Genomic DNA, 19,873 nt, shown 5'->3' with positions numbered 1-19,873 from the left:
TTCAGGTCACCTTTTCTCTTCCTTCCCTGCACCTGGCTTGTAGCCTTGCTGCCTCCTCTCTCTAAAAGAAAGACCTTCCTGCTTCACTCCTGAGACACTCATGGACCTTATAGTCAAAGTATTCTCCCTTTTACCATAACCCTAGTCTTTGGCAATAATCCCTTTAAATGAAAATCTTTCCTAAGATTTGCTTTTTATTTGACATTTTTTTTCTCATTGATAATGATTTTTATTTTCACCATTATAGCTAGTGGAAAAGTAGACTGACAAAGTAGTGATGATAAGACTTTTGAACATTTACAAGGAAATATGATTGTGTATAAATTCATTAAGAGAGTACAGAAATATACAAATGTTATTGAAATGTCTTGTCAAGGAAGAGAAATAAGCAATAATGAACACTATTAATGGATATTAAATTGAAGTATATTTAGTTATGCACAGAGATGTCTGAAACTCCACACAATCTATTATAGAAAGTTTCACCTCCTTCGACTAAGTGACTCGGAAAAAATTTATGGACTTGCTGGGACCCTCTATGTTCTTGGCCCTGAGAAAACAAACAGGCACAGGCTTATACTTGACTTTTCAGCTTGGAATGTACTTCCCTGGTGATGTGTCAGCAGTCACTGCAACACCCATGTATTCTGCACTTGAAGTCTTCCAATCACTTTGACCTGCTATAAATTCTTTCAATAATACTAGTATCCGTTTTTCTAAACACTGTGCAGTTGCCAATTTTATATGCAGTATCTCGTGTAACCTCCGCATACCCTGTGATACTAATAGTGACATTGGTGCCATCTCCACTTTGTATGAGGAAATGAAGCTCAGAGGAGCTACATCACTTCCCTGAGTCCTACAGTTAGCATGTGCAACAGCCAGAAAGAGGGTGACACTGGCCCCTTCTTCCCACAGTGTCTCCTAATTTAGCTTTACTCTCCCTGCACATTTGCTCCAAGCCATTGTTCCAAATCACAAGCTATTGATTCCAGTAAAGACGACACAGGATTTTAGAGCTTGAAAAAGCCTTACACCCTTTACACCCTTTATGTAAAAGGTGAGAGTGACCTCCAAGAGTCAGCCAATGACACTGTTGGTGGCAAAGCCTGGATGGGAACCTGTTCTTTCCAGTCCCCAAGCCAGCATTCCTGCCCCAGGCCCCCCAGGATGGACCTCCCACTGAGATGCTCCCCTGCACCCTGGAGCCTGGTGTGTTTGGCCAATAGACCTCCAACAGCCAGAAGAGGTACTTTTTAGAAGCTGCTTCTGAGGACTTCACACAATGACCAGGAAAAAGGCAGGAATGAATATTATCACTTTCAATGAACTAGGGCTGTGCTTGCTGTCTTCCCATAAATTATTCCAGACTCATCTCAAAAACACTGTCACCAGGAAATACAGAGTGGTTGGTACAGCACAGACGTGGAATCACAGCCTGGGTTATGGTCGAAGCTCATCCACCTACTACCTTGCTTTCCTCGGCTGCAAATGGGTCTATTGAGAGTTTCTACCTAAAGGAATGATGATGAGGATTAAATTAGATAATCCACCTAAAGCTCCTACTGTGGTGTCTCTATCTAAGTACTAAACATCTTTTCACAAATAAGGCAGGTATAATAATGACCTCCTTTTTCCAGATTAAAAAACTGAGGATTCTGGAGTTCCCGTCGTGGCTAAGCGGTTAACAAATCCAACTAGGAACAATGAGGTTGCATGTTCAAACCCTGGCCTCGATCAGCGGGTTAAGGATCCGGCATTGCTGTGGCTCTGGCATTGGCCGGCAGCTCCAATTGGACCCCTAGCCTGGGAACCTGCATACGCCATGGGAGCAGCCCTAGAAAAGGCAAAAAGACAAAAAAATAAATAAATAAATAAAAACTGAGGATTTGGAACCATAACGCAATGCTCATTTTGGTGGAACTATTTGACTTCTAGCACCTGCCACTGTGCTTAAAGATTAATACAATATTCCTGTGAAATAAGCATCACATTATCTCCACATGATCAGTGAAGCAGTGGCAGGGGTGTGGAGGTAAGCTTCAGCAATTTGCTATTGCCATCACTAATTTTTGAGAGGTTCTGTTATTCTGGCTAACTTGTCTAAACCTCAAGCTTATATATATCTCAGCAATGGTGATTCAAATGCATTTTTAAAAAACTGCAAATTTTTTTCAAATGCATTTATAGGGTTAAAATATTTAGAGAAACATTATTGCTAATAGTACACTTATTTATGCTAAGCAGAATAAATTCTGTTAGAGATAATGTGTTTACAGACGATAAATGTCAGAATGACATAATGTTTCTATTTGACACTTGCAATTCCCACACAAGAGTAATTCCTGCAGAGGAGTAATCGCCACTGTCTTAGACTCTGCCTCCTGACCCAGAGAAAGGCATCACTCATTCTCTTTAATAACTATTATGAATTTTTTAAGTATCTGCATGTACATCATTAACTACAAGACAGCCTTGGTGAATCACATCTCTCTAATCCTGTAAATACACACTGGAGCTTCTCTGCCTCTCACAAAGAGCTCATTTCCATTACTCAGGGACCAGGAAGCCTCCCCAATTTACTACTGAGGAAGCTGTTCCAATGCAAACGTGACTGCAAATGGGCAACAAATTCCTTTCGGAGATAACACAAATATTCTAAAATTAGACTTGGAGAAGAGTTCAAAACTCTCTAAATGTACAAAAAATCATTGAACTGTTCAAATGAACAGATTTTACATTACTTAAATGATATCTCAAGAAAGTTTTTAAAATTAAAAACAAAAGAAGTTACGAAACTCACCCAAGGTCACACAACTAATAAACTTAACTTGAAGTCATTATTTGCAACAGAACGTAGACTTGAAGCCAGTGATAGGACAGCAGAGTTCAAAGTCTATGACACAGCCTGAAATAGTCACTGATCTCTCCAAACATATCATTAGATAAACAATAAGCTTCCATAGTGCACATAGCTATAGACAGGGTGACCTTATAATTTATCATTCCAACCATAACACTTTTGAGTGAAAGGGGTGTTATAAAATGTTTCACCAGGACAAGTGTAAAGCAGGGTATATTGGGACACAGAGTTGCCCTAGGTCAAGACCAAACACCATTTAATTTCCTAGATGCTTCAAAATGTATCCATTGGATTTCTGTGCAAATTTGACAGAACAGGAATTCTATCCAGTTTACAGATAGGGAAGCTGAAATTCAGCGAGGGTCTCAAGTTTATAAATCCTAAAATCCCAGAGCAATTCAGTGTCCAAACTATACTTTAGACCAAGGGTTGCTGAATCTGTCACACTGGCTATTTTTGCACAGTTCACCAGCTAAGAAGTTTTTTTCCATTTTTAAGTGGTTATATAAGTCAATACATAATAACCTCAGATTTGCTTCTTAGCCTGTAAAGCCTAAAATATCTTCTATTTGGCTCTCTATAGGAAAAAAACATATTCATGGTCCCTGTTTTAGACCATTGCCTCCACCATTCTAAAACGTACAACCCAGGAAAGCTGGGTTGACTATGGAGTTGTATAGCAATTACACTTATATCATAAGCCCCCAATTTATAACATTTTATTTTGAATCACATGGGGGTTTAATATGCAAGCTCAGAGTAAAGGTACCAAACTTGAGTACACCATACAGAATAAATACCACAATAAACTTAAATAAATCATATTCAAACTCAGAAAACCAATGATAAAAAGAAAATCTTGAAAAAAAGTTGGTGGGAGGAGGTGAGTATTTTACCTGCAGAGGAATGCAGCTGAGAATTAAAGCAGACAGAAACCACTCTGCAAAAAAAGAGTGGCAAAAATATACATATAATGTTTTGAAAGAAATAAGCCATGGACCTAGAACTCTATATCTAATGAAACTTTCCTTCAAAAGTGAAGAAAAAGCAAAAACTTTTTCAGACTAGTAAACACTGAAGGAATTCAGCAGCAGTAGGGCTACTTTGGAAGAAACACTAAAAGAAAATTTTCAGGGAGAAAAATGGTATAGGTCAGGAACTCAAATCTACATAATCTAAAAGTGCCTGTTTTATTGTCTTAAAGCTTTTGGAAGGCATGAATTTTATCTTATTCATCACTATCACTAAGATCCTGAAAGACTGCTTGGATGGGTACATGAACCAATATTCTCACTAGGGTACAATCAACCCAAAGGCAGCCATGGAAAGATGTCTTTCCTAAACTCAATGGCAAGGCAAGCTTTCTTTTGTGTGTCATAACAACACATTACAAGTCTCAGGATAAAATTCAAAGATTCATATTTACATGGATTCTCCCTTTTTTACAAAAATATATTTGCATAGTTTCCATGAAGGGTTATACCAGCAAGTGGTGAGCTTGGGGAGTAACAAAGTAAAAATTCCAGAGCCTGCTGGAATTCTCCTTCTCACCATAGGTGGTGATTTTGTAATTAAAGACAGGTTGGAAGACCAAGCAAGAACCTTCCTCCACATGGCATTGCCCCAGTTCAGGCCCTCGTTCACTCAGTATTGGTATGGTGCTATGTCCACAGATCTAGAATTTCAAATCCTACCAGTCCCCTCTCCTCTCAAGGATTTCACAAGCCCAGTAAAAATTAAAGTATTGGTTTATTAATTGTCACCTCAAATGATCCTCATGCAGGGACCTGGTGATAGATAGGCTGGGAGCAGAAAATTTGACTTATTCCTGGAGACAGATGTGGCAGGTCCTATTCACCCTTCTCCCTTCATTCATCCAAATCTGTATTTTGGGACAAGCATCCTTTTACTGCTTCATATCACATGTTAATCCTGAGTGAGAAGTGAGGAGATGGAGAGCTGAGGCTCTGACATGCCTATCCAGTTGCTCTGGGAATATGGAAAAGCAGAGAGAGAGAGAAAGAAAGAGACCAAGAAAAGAGGGATGACTTCAATCAGAGGCAGGAAGTAAAAGGAGGCTACACATGGGTGCTCAGCTTGCCCAAACACATCATGGCCCTACCCACTAGTATATGTGGCTCCATTAAGTGTCCTGGGAGCAACAGCTGTCCCATCACTCATGCTGGTGCCTACTCCTCCCTAAGCAGAAAGGCAGAAGGGTGGGAGAATGGAGCAGAATAGTCCTGACATGCAGAAGTAACGAAGCCCCTGATGCAAATGGAATTATGATCCCAGCTGGGGAATGGGAATGGAAGCTTTTCATCTACTGAGGTAAATCTGTTCCCGTGGCAGTTAAATCTCTTCTTCCCTCTGAAAGGGCAAACTTTCTCTCAACCAAGCCTGGCTAACCACAGAGTTTCCCCAGTAATACCAGGCTCTCAGTATTTTAGTAGGTCAACAGCATAGGAAAGAACAGACCCTGGGAAAGTACTGTCTGCTCCTTACCGAACTCATTGATTAGCAGGACAAAGGCACAGTGTGGACAGCCTGTTCTCACAGTGCCAGGCACTTTGTTTAAAAACATACTAGGTCAAGCTATCAGCCAGATCTTTTCAGTCCAACAATTTCTTGGTCCAAATCAGTGATGTGAGCCTCTGTAGGCCAGCTTCACATCACCTATTTTCAAGTCACAGTGTCTACTGGCATGGTAACCAGCCTAAATCGCCCAAGAAACCTGACTGCAGATTACTGGGAAAGCTTTTGTAAGTGACTCACTGCCAGGAAAACTTCTCAGCACTGTTCAGGGAGCCACATTTGCTCCCAAGCAGCCACTAATTTAAAAATCAAGGAGAGAGAGTCTTAAAGTGGATATTGCTTTTGTCTCGGTATTCTTTTTTTCTCGTTCTTACATTCAGTTCCCACTGCCTCTCATCTCTAGGGCCCTCTACTGCCTCTCCATGTCAGCACCCCATTGAGCACCAAGATTCTCACACATCTTACATCAGTGGTTCTCAGAGCATGGGCCCTGGACCAGGAGCTTCAGCACCACTTGGCAATTGGTTAAAAATAAAATGCAGGAGTGACCCAGTGGCCTAGCACTTAAGGATCTAGCATCACTTCTGTGGCTCAGGTCATTGCTATAGAGCAAATCGGATCCCTGGCCCCACACTTTCCACATGCCACAGGCATGGCCAAAAAAAAAAAAAAGAAAAATGTGAAAGAAAAAAGGAAGGAAGGGAGGGCGGGAGGGAGGAAGGAAGGAAGGAAGGAAGGAAGGGGAAGGGAAAAGAAAGGAAAGGGAGATGGAAAAATAAGTAGAGAATATAACACCTACTCTCAGGCCCCACTGAGACCCACTGGATCTGAAATGGAGTGGGGTCTTGATTGTGAATTTCAACAGGCCCTGCAGGTGAGTCTAGTACATGGACAAGATCAAGGATTACCCTGCCATATATCACTTCATTCAATGTTTGTGAGAAGCCAACAATCCTGAAAAGTAACTGTTACACCTGTTTTGCAAGTGAAGCTGATATTTGATTTTCAAATAGAATAGTAACTGCTGATAAGACCTGGCTTGTAAGTGAGATTTGGCTCCTGGTCACTCCCCAACCCTAGCTTCACCCCCGTCCTGTGTCCTTCTGGCTCTTCCTGGAAAAAGAGGCAAACTCAGCTTAGCTCAGGGACTAAGTACTCAGTGTTCCCTCTACTGCAAAAATTTAAAACACAGCATGCTCATTAAAATCTCCTGGAAAGCTGTAACATTAAAAGACAAAAAGAAATGACCATGAAATATTTTATTGTGAAGCATTTCAAACATACACAAAAGTAGAGAGGACAGAAAAATCAACCTCTATGTGATAGGGGAGCTTTTCAAAATGACCACCCAAGCCTCACCCCAGCTCAATTCAATCTGGGACTCTAGGGTAGGGCTTGGTGATGTCCTTAGAGCTCCCCACATGAATCTAATGTACTTGAGTTTTAAGAAACACTCTCTGGTCCATTTATTCTCCAGATATTTGCCCAACAGAATCTCTCATTTCACTTGTAGCTCCATTTAAATGTTACCTCAGGGCAAAGGGACTTTCCAGATTCCTGCTAACTAAAATGCATCACATCAACCTTGGATATCCCCCTGCCTTGCCATGTCTATATCCCTTTATCCCATTTTGCTTTCTTTGCAGCATTTTTCAGCTGCCATTTCATTATATACTATAGCTTTATTCCCATCAGTGAATACAGTACATTGATCAAGAAGCTCATTCATTGAAGCAGAAGCTCCAACTTCCTGTTGTCTGCTTATGTCCAGTGCCTGCCAGGGCAGTACTACATGGGAGGCATTTGATGAATATCTACTGAATGAACAAATGAATAATAGTGGGGCAAAACAGAGATTTTAACCAAGATCATCTGTCCCCCAAACCTATGCTCTCCCATGCTACCACATAAGATAATACAGGGCAGCTCTACTCCAGTTTTGCTTTGCTTACAGAAAGAGAACATAGTTCTGAATTGAAGCAAGCTGTATATCTGGTACTGAGTTTATCAAAGTAGACTGGTCCATGTCTAGTTACTAGTTATGAGATCTTGTGTGGTTTACTTAACAACTCTGGGTCTTAACTGCCATCTATAAAACAGGAAAATAAGCCCATCCCTGACTATCTTCCAGATTTGTTGAGAGGGGATAAATGAAATTTTGTATATTAAGGCACCTTGTAAAAATAAGTTATTAGCATTCCGCATGGAGAGGGGTAAAAAAGAAGGTGAGAAGAAGGAAACAGAATAGGCAAAGAAAGTAGAAATAAAGCAAAAGGAAAAAAAAATGGCTGTATTGGACAGAATGGTTTTGAAAAGGTTTTCTAAGTCTAAAATCTGTGATTTAATAGAAAAAAAAAGAAAGAAAACGAAGTATCACAATATTGCATATCACAAGTAGCCATTTAGCAAAGAATAAGATTCAGAATTTGTGTCTACTTAGAAGAAGTCATAATATTTTAAATTTAAAAATATTTGTTACATTGTAAACTGTTTCAACTGTCTCTACACTTCTTTCAGTATTTTCAAAACATCCAAGAGTAACTTTGTTATAGCATCATTAAGATCATGATCGGAGTTCCTGTCATGGCACAGTGGTTAACAAATTCGACTAGGAACCGTGGGGTTGCAGGTTTGATCCCTGCCCTTGCTCAGCGGGTTAAGGATCCAGCATTGCCATGAGCTGTGGTATAGATTGCAGACACGGCTCGGATCCTGTGTTGCTGTGGCTCTGGCATAGGCCGGTGGCTATAGCTCTGATTCAATCCCTAGCCTGGGAACCTCCATGTGCCACGGGAGCAGCCCAAGAAATGGCAAAAAGACAAAAAAATAAATAAATAAATAAATAAAAAATTCATGATCTAAGGCTCACTGTGGCTTCTTGGCCAATCACTGTTGGCTATATATGATCCAGAAGACTGGTAGCAGGTTATTCCCTAGAGAATACCCAGCCTAGTTGAACTGCATAAAATCCACTGTGAAATCTGAGAAGGAGGACTGTACAATTCACCCTATCCTATAAATTGCAAATGGTATATTCCTGATGAAGCAGCTAATATGATTTGTATACAAGCCATGATGGACTGTCTTTATCATGATCAGGACATTCATCCACTGCATATGCTCCTTACCCAGTTATGGTTAAAACGTTGATGAAGAGGGTCACTTCAGCAGGGGTACCACATGCAACCTTACTGCTACAAAAATCTATTGCGCACTCTAAGAAGCCTTATTGGATTACCTGTCTCAGCTTCCCCTTATGAGTCTTACAGATGCAAGAAAATAAGAATAATTAAAAAGAAAATGGAGAGAGGCAGGGAGAATCAAGGGACTCATTCTAGCAGAGTGGAAATCTTTAGATGGTTATTAAGAAATAAGATGAATGAAGTGGCTATTGATGGGGCTGAAGTAAAGGTCTTAACGCAGCATTATCAAAAGCTGGGTGGCTCAACAATAAAGGGTCTAAAACAAATCCATTCCAAGTACCCAGAAGGCAAATTTGGCCAAGAAGAACTTGACCTGGAATTGCCTGGGCAATAGTCAGGAATGTTAATCAAGTTGAACATGACAAAAGAAACAGGTTCTTATGGTCTGACCTCTAGTCAGGGACTGCAGGACCCAAGTCCATATGCGCATCCATAAGTAAAGTGGGTGACAGAAGAAGAAGAAGCACATAATGGCAGCAACATGCATGACGGATGAAATAATACTGGACCACAAAACAGAAAAGGGCAAAGGGCTTTAGGGCAGGTAGGTACAAGTCTAGGCAGAGTGTGGGACAAGGTGAATTCACATTTGATGGGGAGCAGTATTCAGAAGATAAGACTTACTAACACGGGAGATTAGAGGAAATTCCTTTAGAAGAGGAAAGTCAAGGATGGGGGTCAACCTGGAAAGAAAATGAGGCTCAAATGAAATGGGTCAGGCAGCAAATAATGCTGGATATGCTAGAACCCACTAAGGGTTCTAGGAAAAGGCTTGTACCTGTCCCAATAGGACCTCCACACATTTAATACAGTTGGGGCAGGAGCCTTCCATCCTAGCTGCTGAGGCTCAAGGGCAACACCTGGGAATTGTATGGCCTCCAAAGTTACGGAAGTTTTCTGGAAAGACTTGTAACATATCAATGTAACATGACTGCCCTCATGCCCAGAACATAGAGAAATAAGACATACCTTACAATTTGGTTGGTAGGGATAGGAACTATTCTAAACACCACTCCCATCATCCTCAAAGGAGGGGGCTGGGTCCTGGCACAGGACAACACACAACTGAAACAATACACAAGACAAAGCTAGTCATTCTGTCTCAGCTCACGCAGTGGATGTTGTGAGATAAAAGGCATAGAAACCAAAGAGCACAAGCCCATGGGGTGAGGTGGGGAAAGTAGCTGGGGTTGACTGGAGGACAGAAGGTGTGTGGATGAGTCATGGGGGATAAAGCTGGACCAGTGTAGCTCTACATGCGTACTCCACCTGCAGCACTTGCCCTCTTTCAGAGTCAGTGCAGGAGCATATTTACAGCACAGGTCTGGAGCGAGACAGCCACATTCCAATCCAAGTTTGAGTCTCCAGCAATCAAGTTTTCCACAACTTCATTTCCATATAGGCAAAAAAGTGACAATCTTAGTACGTTACATTAGGGCTGATGTGAGAATTGAGTACATCAATGCCTGCAAAGCATGTAAACAATGCCTGAAACCTAACAGAGCATACAATACATTATCTACTATAGTAGTTATTATTATTAATAATTCTGCAATCAACAGGCCACTGGAAGAGAACTGATAGGATCACAGCCCCTCTCTCTCTGCTGCTTGATTGGACTGTGTTTGTAAGATGGAAGGGATTAGGGAAGTAGACGGCCAAGAAGCTAGTTAAGAGGTCACAGCAATTGTAGGTGAGAGGTGTCACCCAAAGTGGCAAAGGTAAAGAAAAGAAAAGGATGGGAAACAAGTTCAGACACATCTGAGCAGAGAACTGACAACACTTGGCAAATGTCTGGGCATGGCTGGTGCAGAAAATGGAATGGTCAGAAGATACAAGGATGTGGTCTGAAAACATGTCCATTTTTGCATCAAGGTAACTGTTGGAAGGACATTTGGAAATTAATTCTACCTGCTGTACATTATAAGCTTCCTGCTCGTCCGCTTATACACAGCGGCCTTGGTGCTCACAGACATTCAGAGCTCCTCCCTTCTCCAACACTTCAGCACTCTGGTCCCCTGCCAGAAAACCTTGACTTCACTCACTCTGCCCAAAGTTGACTTTTATCCCACTTGCCAAGCAGCTCCTAGCACACAGAGCATCTGGTGACTGGCCATCATTCCTCTTGTCTAGCTACTTGGCTCCAAAGGCCTCCAAGCAGGCCCCCAACACCATTCCTCCTACGCTTTTAGTTAATCTTTCTTCCAGAAGCTTCAGACTAAAGTTAGGAAGGGCCGTTTACAAGGGAGGGGGCAGCAGCCAAATGAAGCAAGTTATTAAAATGACTAGAGCTGACAGTAGATCCCTTCTCAGCAACGCACCTCCCTCCACACATGTAGCCGTGCACACCCACTCTCTGAAAAGTCCAGTCTCTTTTCTACCTGTATTCAGTCCTAAAATATACCCAGCCACACACACCACCAGCATCAACCCAGCTCATGGACTCCACATCCTCTGCAGATAAATGCATGAAGCTAAAAATCAGCTCAACCGCTTTTTTACTCTGTTATTAACTTCTAACAAACCACTTGCCCTGTCTGGCCTCAGACCTGAGACTAAATTCAGATGACCTCCCCAATCACCGCGACTGGGACCGCAGGGGACAAAGTCAGCAGGAGGCACCCCGAGGCTAGCTCCTCCCAACTTCAGAAGACCTTCGGACTGCTGGCTGCAGCCCCTCACTCCCCGCGGACAGTGGGCCCCATGTGCTGGTGCCCCTTAGTCCTCCAGCGGGCTGACAGCTACCTGATCCAGCTGCCGGTAGATGCTGATGCCCAACGTCTCCACCAGCAGCTCCCATTTGGCCCCGGAAAGTGAAGGGTGCTGGAGCTCGGCGCAGGCCTCCCGGAACTGCTCCTCGGAGAAGCAGCCAGCCCCAGGGTCCATTCTTCCGCAGCAGCTGCCCCTCAGCCTGCAGGAAAGGCTGGGGACAGGCTAGGTTCGTGTTCGGGGGCGGGGCGAGAGGGTGACCCAGCCTGATTGGCAGGGAACTGAAAAGTGACTGGAGAAAGGCGGGATTTGGGAGGAGGAACCTAAAAGGAGGCGGGGCCGGTGAGAAGCCTGGCTTGGAAAATTGCACAGGGCTAAGCAAGACTTGGGGGAGGAAGGAAAAGAAGTAAAACTAGAGAAACGATGGACTTGCTCTGGGGAACGATGAAAACGCCAGGAAGTGGAGAGGCTTAGACGAAAGGGAAAAGGAAGACACTAATGTCATCTCAGAAATATCTCCTCCCCAACCCGACACACTCCAATGCTGCTTGGGTATCTCTCCTTTAACTTCTCTGAAGGAAAATCTTTGAACAGTTTGGTAGAAGTGGGAGGTGAGATGGATAGAGCAGAAATACTTGAAAACCTCAGGGATCAGATACAAGAAAAATATTCTATTTTTTTGTTATGCACTTTAAAACATTTTTTCTGAGAAGGGATCCATGAGATTCCCCAGAAGGCCAAAGTCCATGACACCAAAAAAAAAAAAAAAAAAAAAAAAAAAAAAGGATTAAAGGGAGTTCCTTTTGTGGCTCAGCAGTAAAGAGTTAACGGGTCTGGCGTTGCCATAAGCTGTGGTGTAGTATGTGGGGAACTGTTCCTCTAGCCTGGGAACTTCCATATGCCTCGAGTGAAGCCCTAAAAAGAAAAAAAAAAAAAAAAAAAAAAAAACTTCCCAAAAAAGAATTAAAAAATCGAATCCATAGTGGTACATTGGCACCTGGAGGGTGGAAGATGATCTAAGAGGTATCATGATGTCCATCCAGTATTTCTGCAGCTTGCATAATTTAGATCTTTTGCAACCCAAAGACCTTTCTTTGTGTGTTATCTCTGTTACCTTTGGTATCACTGTTTCTTAGCACCAGACTGTACTTTGGTTTAAATAAAGGAAACAGTCCGTTTGACACCACCTGGGTGCCAGCAAACTCTGGCAACCCATGTTTCCTAATCTGTAAAATGGGGTAAGATTTGTGTAAGTAGTTACAATTGACCACATAAAGTAAACATAGAACATGTTTCCACAGTGCCTATCAAAGTAAATGTTTATAAAAGTTTCCACTTGTTTTGCATTATTGTATTGTAATGTTTCTCCTTCTGTACTTGAAAGACTTGAAGTTGATGGAAAACTCTACATTTATGCCAGTTTCCAAGAAGAAAACTAAAGTCAGACTTGGCAGCACAGGTAAGTTTCTGCTTTATTCAGTTTAAAGCTGCTTCTGTTTTGTTTTATGAGGATGGGAGGAGGGATGTGACATTTCCCTATACAAAATGCACAAGAGATTAGAGACTACTGTTTTTATAAATCCTTTTAGTTCTCACTTTTTTTTTTTTTTTTTTTTTTTTGTCTTTTGTCTTTTTTGTTGTTGTTGTTGTTGTTGCTATTTCTTGGGCCGCTCCTGCGGCATATGGAGGTTCCCAGGCTAGGGGTCGAATCGGAGCTGTAGCCACCGGCCTACGCCAGAGCCACAGCAACGCGGGATCCGAGCCGCGTCTGCAACCTACACCACAGCTCACGGCAACGCCGGATCCTTAACCCACTGAGCAAGGGCAGGGACCGAACCCGCAACCTCATGGTTCCTAGTCGGATTCGTTAACCACTGCGCCACGACGGGAACTCCTCTCACTTCTTTATAAAAGTATATTTAAACTAAGAATTCAATCAGTTAAAAAAAAAAGGAATTTCATCAAAAACCATTGGCTATGAAGTATTTTCAAATATTGTCAAGGAATCCCATTTTAAAGGTGTTTTGATGAAGCTGCATCCTTGATACTATATGACAACAGATTATTGAGGACAAACATGAGAGCATAAACAGCATTGTGCAAGATATAAGACATAAGGCAGGAAATTTAAATTGTATTTACATGTTTAAAAGTGTGTTTATGTACTAAACTCAGAAGGTAAATATATACATATATTTACATATATAATAAATATACATAAATATTTATATATATATTTAGGTATGTTCAGATTTACAACCATGTTTATTGTATTAAAGCTAATGATGGGAAGAATCAATGTTAGGAAATAATTATTTTGTGGCAAAGGTCTAGAAAAGGGTTGGAAAGGGATCTAGAAAGATGTGTTCTCCTCCAGGACTTGTCTATTATAATAGGCCACCCTGTTTCTTTTGTGAAAAATACTGTCAAGAGGAATTTCCAGCAACATGGCATGTGGTGAAGAGGGGAATAGTGTATTTGGGTCTTCCCAAAATCCCAACAAACAAAAGCTCTAAGGGCAGGGGTTAGGGTTCTAATACTAAACATGGACTAAAGACATGATACTGGGCCCTAGCTGGTGGGAAGCTGGATCAGGGACTCCCTCAAGAATCCTTGATCCTCTAAGAGATGCCACTTCCATTTCAAGGAAACAAGACAATACCCCGCCTGGAGAACATGGAGCCCTCAAGGAAGCTCATGCTTTTCTGGAAGACTTAGGTAGAAAGAAGCAAAAAGTTAACTGGAAGAAACTAATCCCAAGCCTGTGCCAGAAATGGAATTTAAATTGATATTACCTGCATTGTGTGGGAGCTGCAAGGAAACAAATTAACACAAAGACTGATTCAGTATTATTGGAACCCCTGGGAACCTACCAGAATAAAAACAAACCGTGACACTTTCACAACTAGGACACAGGAATTACTCAAGATAAAATAACACCCACAGAAGGTCCCTGGACACAAAGTGAGTTACAAAGACCTGAGGAAACAACTCACCATTTGAGAGAGTTAGCTGATATACAAACAGGACTGTTAGAACTGAAGAACCATAGTAACAGACCAAAATGAGAGTAATTATTCAATATGTTCTTTGTGATCATTTAAAAGGTAAAAGAAATTCTAGAAATGGAACACTAAGAAGAAGATAAATGAACTTGAAAAAAGAAGAAAGAAAACCAAATCATCTACAAATGAAAATAAGAAACTTAAAATAGGAGATAAAATAGTTGTCCTGCCACAGTTCAGGAGAGGAATAAAAAGGTGGCTTTGAGGAAAGTCCCCAGAAAGCAACATAGAGATATAAAGAAGTGGAAAACATGAAAGCTGAATTGAGACATAAATGATACATTGAAAAATTAAAACATTTCTGAGTGGAGTTCCACAAGAAGAGGACAGAGAGGTTAAGGAGGTGAGGTGGATGGATGAGGGGGAAATAGATAAATGAACATATGGAAACAAAGTGGAACTAAAACTCTAAATAACACAAAACAAAACAGGGATGGCCAAGGTCAGAGTTTTGTTTGGAAAGTGGATAAGAACTATTGATTAATTTAGTCTCTCATACATTTTAAATTTTAATGGAAGGAATTCTCAAAACTCAGTAATAGGAGTTCCCTTTGTGGCGCAGTGGTTAACAAATCCGACTGGGAGCCATGAGGTTGCGGGTTTGATCCCTGGCCTTTCTCAGTGGGTTAAAGATCCAGCGTTGCTGTGAGCTGTGGTGTAGGTTTGCAGACGTGCCTCGGATCCTGCATTGCTGTGGCCCTGGTGTAGGCCAGTGGCTACAGCTCTGATTAGACACCTAGCCTGGGAACCTACATATGCCGCAGAAGCGACCCTAGAAAAGGCAAAAAAAAAAAAAAAAAAAAAACAACTCAGTAATAAGAAAACAAACAATCCAATAATAATGAGCAAAAGATTTAAACAGGTATTTCATCAAAGAATATATACGGATGGCAAATAAGAACATAGAAAGATACACAATATCATTAATCACTAGGGTAATGTAAGTTAAAATTGTGATGAGATGTGAATATACACCTATTAGATAGACAACATCAAAAGGATTGACCAAAGTAAGTGTTGGCAAGGATGTGAAAGAAATAGAATTCTCATGCATTGCTGCTGGGAATGGAAATGGTACAAACACTTTGGAAAACTGACAATTTTTAAAAAAGTTAAAACCATTCCATTCCCACCAACCATTCCATTCCTAGGGATTTATACAAGAGGAAAAAATAACATTGTTCATATATATACACAAATGTTCATAGCATCTTAATTTGTATTAGCCAAAAACTGGAAACAACCAAATGTCCTTCAATGGATGAATGGATAAAACAAATTGTGAACTATCCATCAATGAAGTTTTACCCAGCAATCAACTTTTTTTTTTTTTTTTTTTTTTTGTCTTTTTTGTTGTTGTTGTTGCTATTTCTTGGGCCGCTTCCGAGGCATATGGAGGTTCCCAGGCTAGGGGTTGAATCGGAGCTGTAGCCACCAGCCTACGCCAGAGCCACAGCAACGCGGGATCCGAGCCACGTCTGCAACCTACACCACAGCTCAAGGCAACGCCGGATCGTTAACCGACTGAGCAAGGGCAGGGACCGAACCCGCAACCTCATGGTTCCTAGTCGGATTCGTTAACCACTGCGCCACGATGGGAACTCCAGCAGTCAACTTTTAAACAGTTAGCATATGTGTATATGAATGTGTGTGCATATTTAATACATACAATTTTGCATAAGTCATCAATTTAGGAGTGAAGTTGTATGATACCAGCAATTTACATTCTAATTGTTCGGTTAAAAAAAAGTGTAACATACATAGAAATGCAAAAGAGACAAAATATAAACAACTGATATATTTAGGAAAGGGTAGTAATATTTTCTATTTTATTCCTTCAAATTTTATGCATGTTTGAAATTATTTAAAACATAAACTTTTAGAAAATACAGCTGCATGTGTTTATATGAAACATAAGTAAAATATATACAGAAAATATAGAAGTAAATGTATGGAAAACATACACAAATAAGCCCTAAATCAACAAAAACAAAAAACTGATGTGTCTAAAAATATCAGACAAAATAGACTTTAAGGAAAGAAAAAAATAGTAGAAAGAAGTTTGTGAGTTAAAGGACACAAGTCTTCAGGAATTCTGAATGCTTAAATCTAAATTTACATTCATTTCAAAATATAAGCTCAAATACATAAGACAAAAAAAAATGTCACCAGTACAGTTTTCCCTCATTATCTGGGGGGATTGGTTCCAGGACCCCAGAGGATACCAAAATACACATATCCCTTATATGAAATGATGTAATACTTGCATATAACTTATACACATCCACCCATATGCTTAAAATCATCTCTAGATTGCTTATGATACCTTATACAATGTAAACGCTGTGTAGAGTTGTCTATACATAGCCAATTCAAGTTTTGCTTTTTGGAAATTTCTGAAATTTATTTTTTATATTTTCAACTTGTGGTTGGTTGAAATCAAGGATGCAGAATCTATGGATATAAGGGGTTCACTGAACAAGGAGAAATCAGCAAATTCACAGACACAGTGGAACATTTTAAGTCTCTTTTCTAGGAAATGGATTGATCAAGTAGACAAAAAAATAGTAAAATTATGAAAGACTTGAGTGTATAAGTCATATTCTTGATATATAAAGGACATGTATAGGGCCCTGTATCAAATAAATAGAACATACACACGACTTGCAAGCTCTCATAAAACATTCATTAAAATTGATTCCATAAGACACAAAGGATGTTTTCAACCAACAGGAAATAATCTATGTCATTCTCTGATGACAACAAAAAGCCAAAGGAAAAGAAGAAAAAGAAAACAAAAACAGCCAATCGCTACCCCCATATATTTGCAAATGAAAAAAAAAAAAGCAAAACAAGTAAAACAAATACATACTTATTCTTGGAACTTAGCCAGCAATTAACTCCTTGAATGATATACTTGATGAAAGGAAAAAACCTCTAGCCAAGATTATTTTATCAGCAAGGCTCTCATTCAGATTTGAAGGAGAAATCAAAAGCTTTACAGATAAGCAAAAGCTAAGAGAATTCAGCAACACTAAACCTTACAACAAATACTAAAGGAACTTCTCTAGGCAGAAAAGAAAAGACAACAACAGGAAACCAAAAATTCCACAAATGACAAGGCTCACCAGTAAAGGTATATATACAGTAAAGACTCAAAATCATCCATGCACAATTATACCACCAAAATCAGAAATCATGAGAAGAGGTGGGTACTAATGCAGGACACTGGAGATGAACTTGCAATTAAGAGAACAACAACTTAAAACATACAGACTCTTATATCAAAACTTCAGAATAACTGCAAACCAAAAATCTACAATTGATACACAAACAAGGAATCTCTGGAGAAGAAATATATCTCATAGTAAATAAGTGCATAATCCACCATGAAGGGGGTCATTTGACATCATTCTTGGAAGGCTGAAGTCTTCTTACATACGATTCTGATTTCCTCTCCATCAAAGAATTTATGATAATTATAATTAAATAATGCATCTGTACAATTAAATAATACAGTTCTACAATTGTATTATTAATAACCATTTCTCTCCATGCTACAGTGTAAGATCTATAATGTCTTGTGTATCATATCACCTAGAATGGTGTAATGCCTGTATTGAAGAATTAATAAGATGTAACAAATTGTGAAGACATATTTATATAGTTACACTGTTTTTTTTAACCAGTTTATGCATTTTATATTTTACTTATTTTCACAGGGTATATTATTTTTGTTATTCTTACCAGTTGTTATTCTTTTTATTATGCTATATAAAATATTTAATGATATATAAGGCTTTCTTCTTTATAAATTTAAGTTGCATAATACACACAATTTTAATATAATGCTAATTTTTAAAGAAAAATTGAAATGTAATAGATAATACTAAATAGTAAGATGAAAGCCATACAAAATGGGATAAAGTATAGAATAAATTTCCTATTTGTCTCAGCATATTTTCCATTCCACTTCTCCAGAAGGAGTCACTTAATCTGTTTCTTAAGATCCATGATATAATAATCTGTGTGAATGTAATTATATTTAAATATATGTATTTTATTCTGTTAAAAAAATAAAATTTCAAAAAAAAAAGAAATGGGAACATTTCTCCTTGAAAATAGAGAACTATTACACATTTATGAATTATCTTACGGATTTAGTATTTCCTGTAATTTAAAATGTACTCTCTTAAAGTTTGAATTCAGATTAATTGGTGGGTAAATGCTTTCAAATTTAAACAGAAAACTTTGTAATAGCATAATATTTCTTTCTTCTTATCTTCACTTTTTTAAATTTAGTTTTGTAGTCTCACTTTGTAAGTTTAATTAAAGTCTTGTCTTGTGTTTAAATACTTAAAGAAAAAAAAAGTGATTTGGGAAGAGTAAAAAAAAAAGAAAGAAAACAAAAACAGCCAATCCCTACCCCCATATATTTGCAAATGAAAAAAAAAAAAAAGCAAAACAAACAAAACAAATACATACTTAATTCTTGGAACTTAGCCAGCAATTAACTCCTTGCATCAAATTCCTTTCTACTTGAAATACCTAGAGTTCTTTTTTCTGCACTTACTCCTGATTGTTTCCTACATTAAAAAGCAAGAACTCCTGTTCAGCCCCTACAATAAATAAATTAAACCCAACATATAGAGTAGTAGAAGAAAACACAAAGCCAACCAAGAATTGATACTGATGATACACACAGGACTATGAATCAGTGAGAAAAATCCAAATAATGCAATTGAAACTATGAACAGTGAGAAAAGCCAAATAGCATAATAACACATGAAAAGTTGAAGTTTCCATAGTAACTGGAAAATGCAAAGGAAATATCATTTTCATCTACATTAAACTGGCAAAAATTAAAATTAGGTGTTGGTGAACATAGAGGGAAATGATAGCTCTGCATAAAGTATTCTAGTTAAAATGTAAATGGTAGTTTGAAAAACAACTTATAAGGACCTATTTAATTTGAGACCCAGCAGTTCCATTTCTCTCAGCATACTGAGAAAACTGCTAATAATGGATAAGAATGCATGTTGTTCTATCGGCAAAAATAATTTAAAAAAAAAAAAAACAATCTACCAACCAGAAAATAAATAAATTGTGGTTTATTCATTATATAGCTTTCAAAATTAAAAAAAAAAAAAAAAAGAATCCAGAATTTCCCTTTGTGGCACAGCAGAAACGAATCTGACTGGGAACCATGAGGTTGCAGGTTTGATCCCTGGCCTTGCTCAGTGGGTTAAGGATCCAGCATTGACATGAGCTGTGGTTGTAGGTTGCAGACGTGGCTCAGATCTGGTGTTGCCGTGACTCTGGTGTAGGCGGGCAGCTGTAGCTCCAATTCAACCTCTAGCCTGGGAGCCTCCATATGCTGTGGCTGTGGCCCTGAAAATAAAAGCAAATAAAAAATAAGAGAGAGAGAGGAAGAAAGAAAAAAAGAAAGGAAGGAAGGAAAGAAGGAAGGAAGGAAGGAAGGAAGGAAGGAAGGAAAG

The 19,873-nt window shown here is 39.3% G+C and overlaps 1 protein-coding gene and 1 long non-coding RNA gene across 11 annotated transcripts in view; one reads left to right on the top strand and one right to left on the bottom strand.

Annotated features, from left to right (window-relative positions):
• The window catches only part of PCTP (phosphatidylcholine transfer protein), a 45,920-nt gene extending 34,406 nt beyond the window's left edge, over nt 1-11,514 (bottom strand). For 9 of the 10 annotated variants that reach the window (XR_014820435.1, XR_002337189.2, XM_084983128.1 and 6 more), the window contains exon 1: nt 11,347-11,514. Coding sequence is in view for 7 of the 10 variants with exons in the window: in XM_084983128.1 (XP_084839254.1) it covers nt 11,347-11,487 (141 nt within the window). In the remaining 3 variants the exon portion in view is untranslated. Of the gene's footprint in view, nt 1-9,570; nt 9,667-11,346 lie in introns of all 10 variants that reach the window. The other variant, XM_084983127.1, reaches the window with a different exon arrangement.
• A 176-nt stretch (nt 11,515-11,690) lies between these two features.
• LOC102166553 (uncharacterized) lies at nt 11,691-18,475 on the top strand. Its single transcript, XR_306512.4, has 3 exons — nt 11,691-11,862; nt 12,695-12,769; nt 13,958-18,475. It is a non-coding gene; the product is annotated as an uncharacterized LOC102166553 (long non-coding RNA).
• The last annotated feature ends 1,398 nt before the right edge of the window (nt 18,476-19,873 follow it).

The sequence above is a fragment of the Sus scrofa genome, chromosome 12, assembly GCF_054392235.1.
Source record: "Sus scrofa isolate SSC_HxYL_T2T_F1_AM1 chromosome 12, Sscrofa_HxYL_maternal_Yorkshire_Landrace_v2.0, whole genome shotgun sequence".
Taxonomy (NCBI): Eukaryota; Metazoa; Chordata; class Mammalia; order Artiodactyla; family Suidae; genus Sus; species Sus scrofa.
Note: the sequence above shows the minus strand (reverse complement) of the source record. Positions and strands in the feature narration are given on the sequence as shown.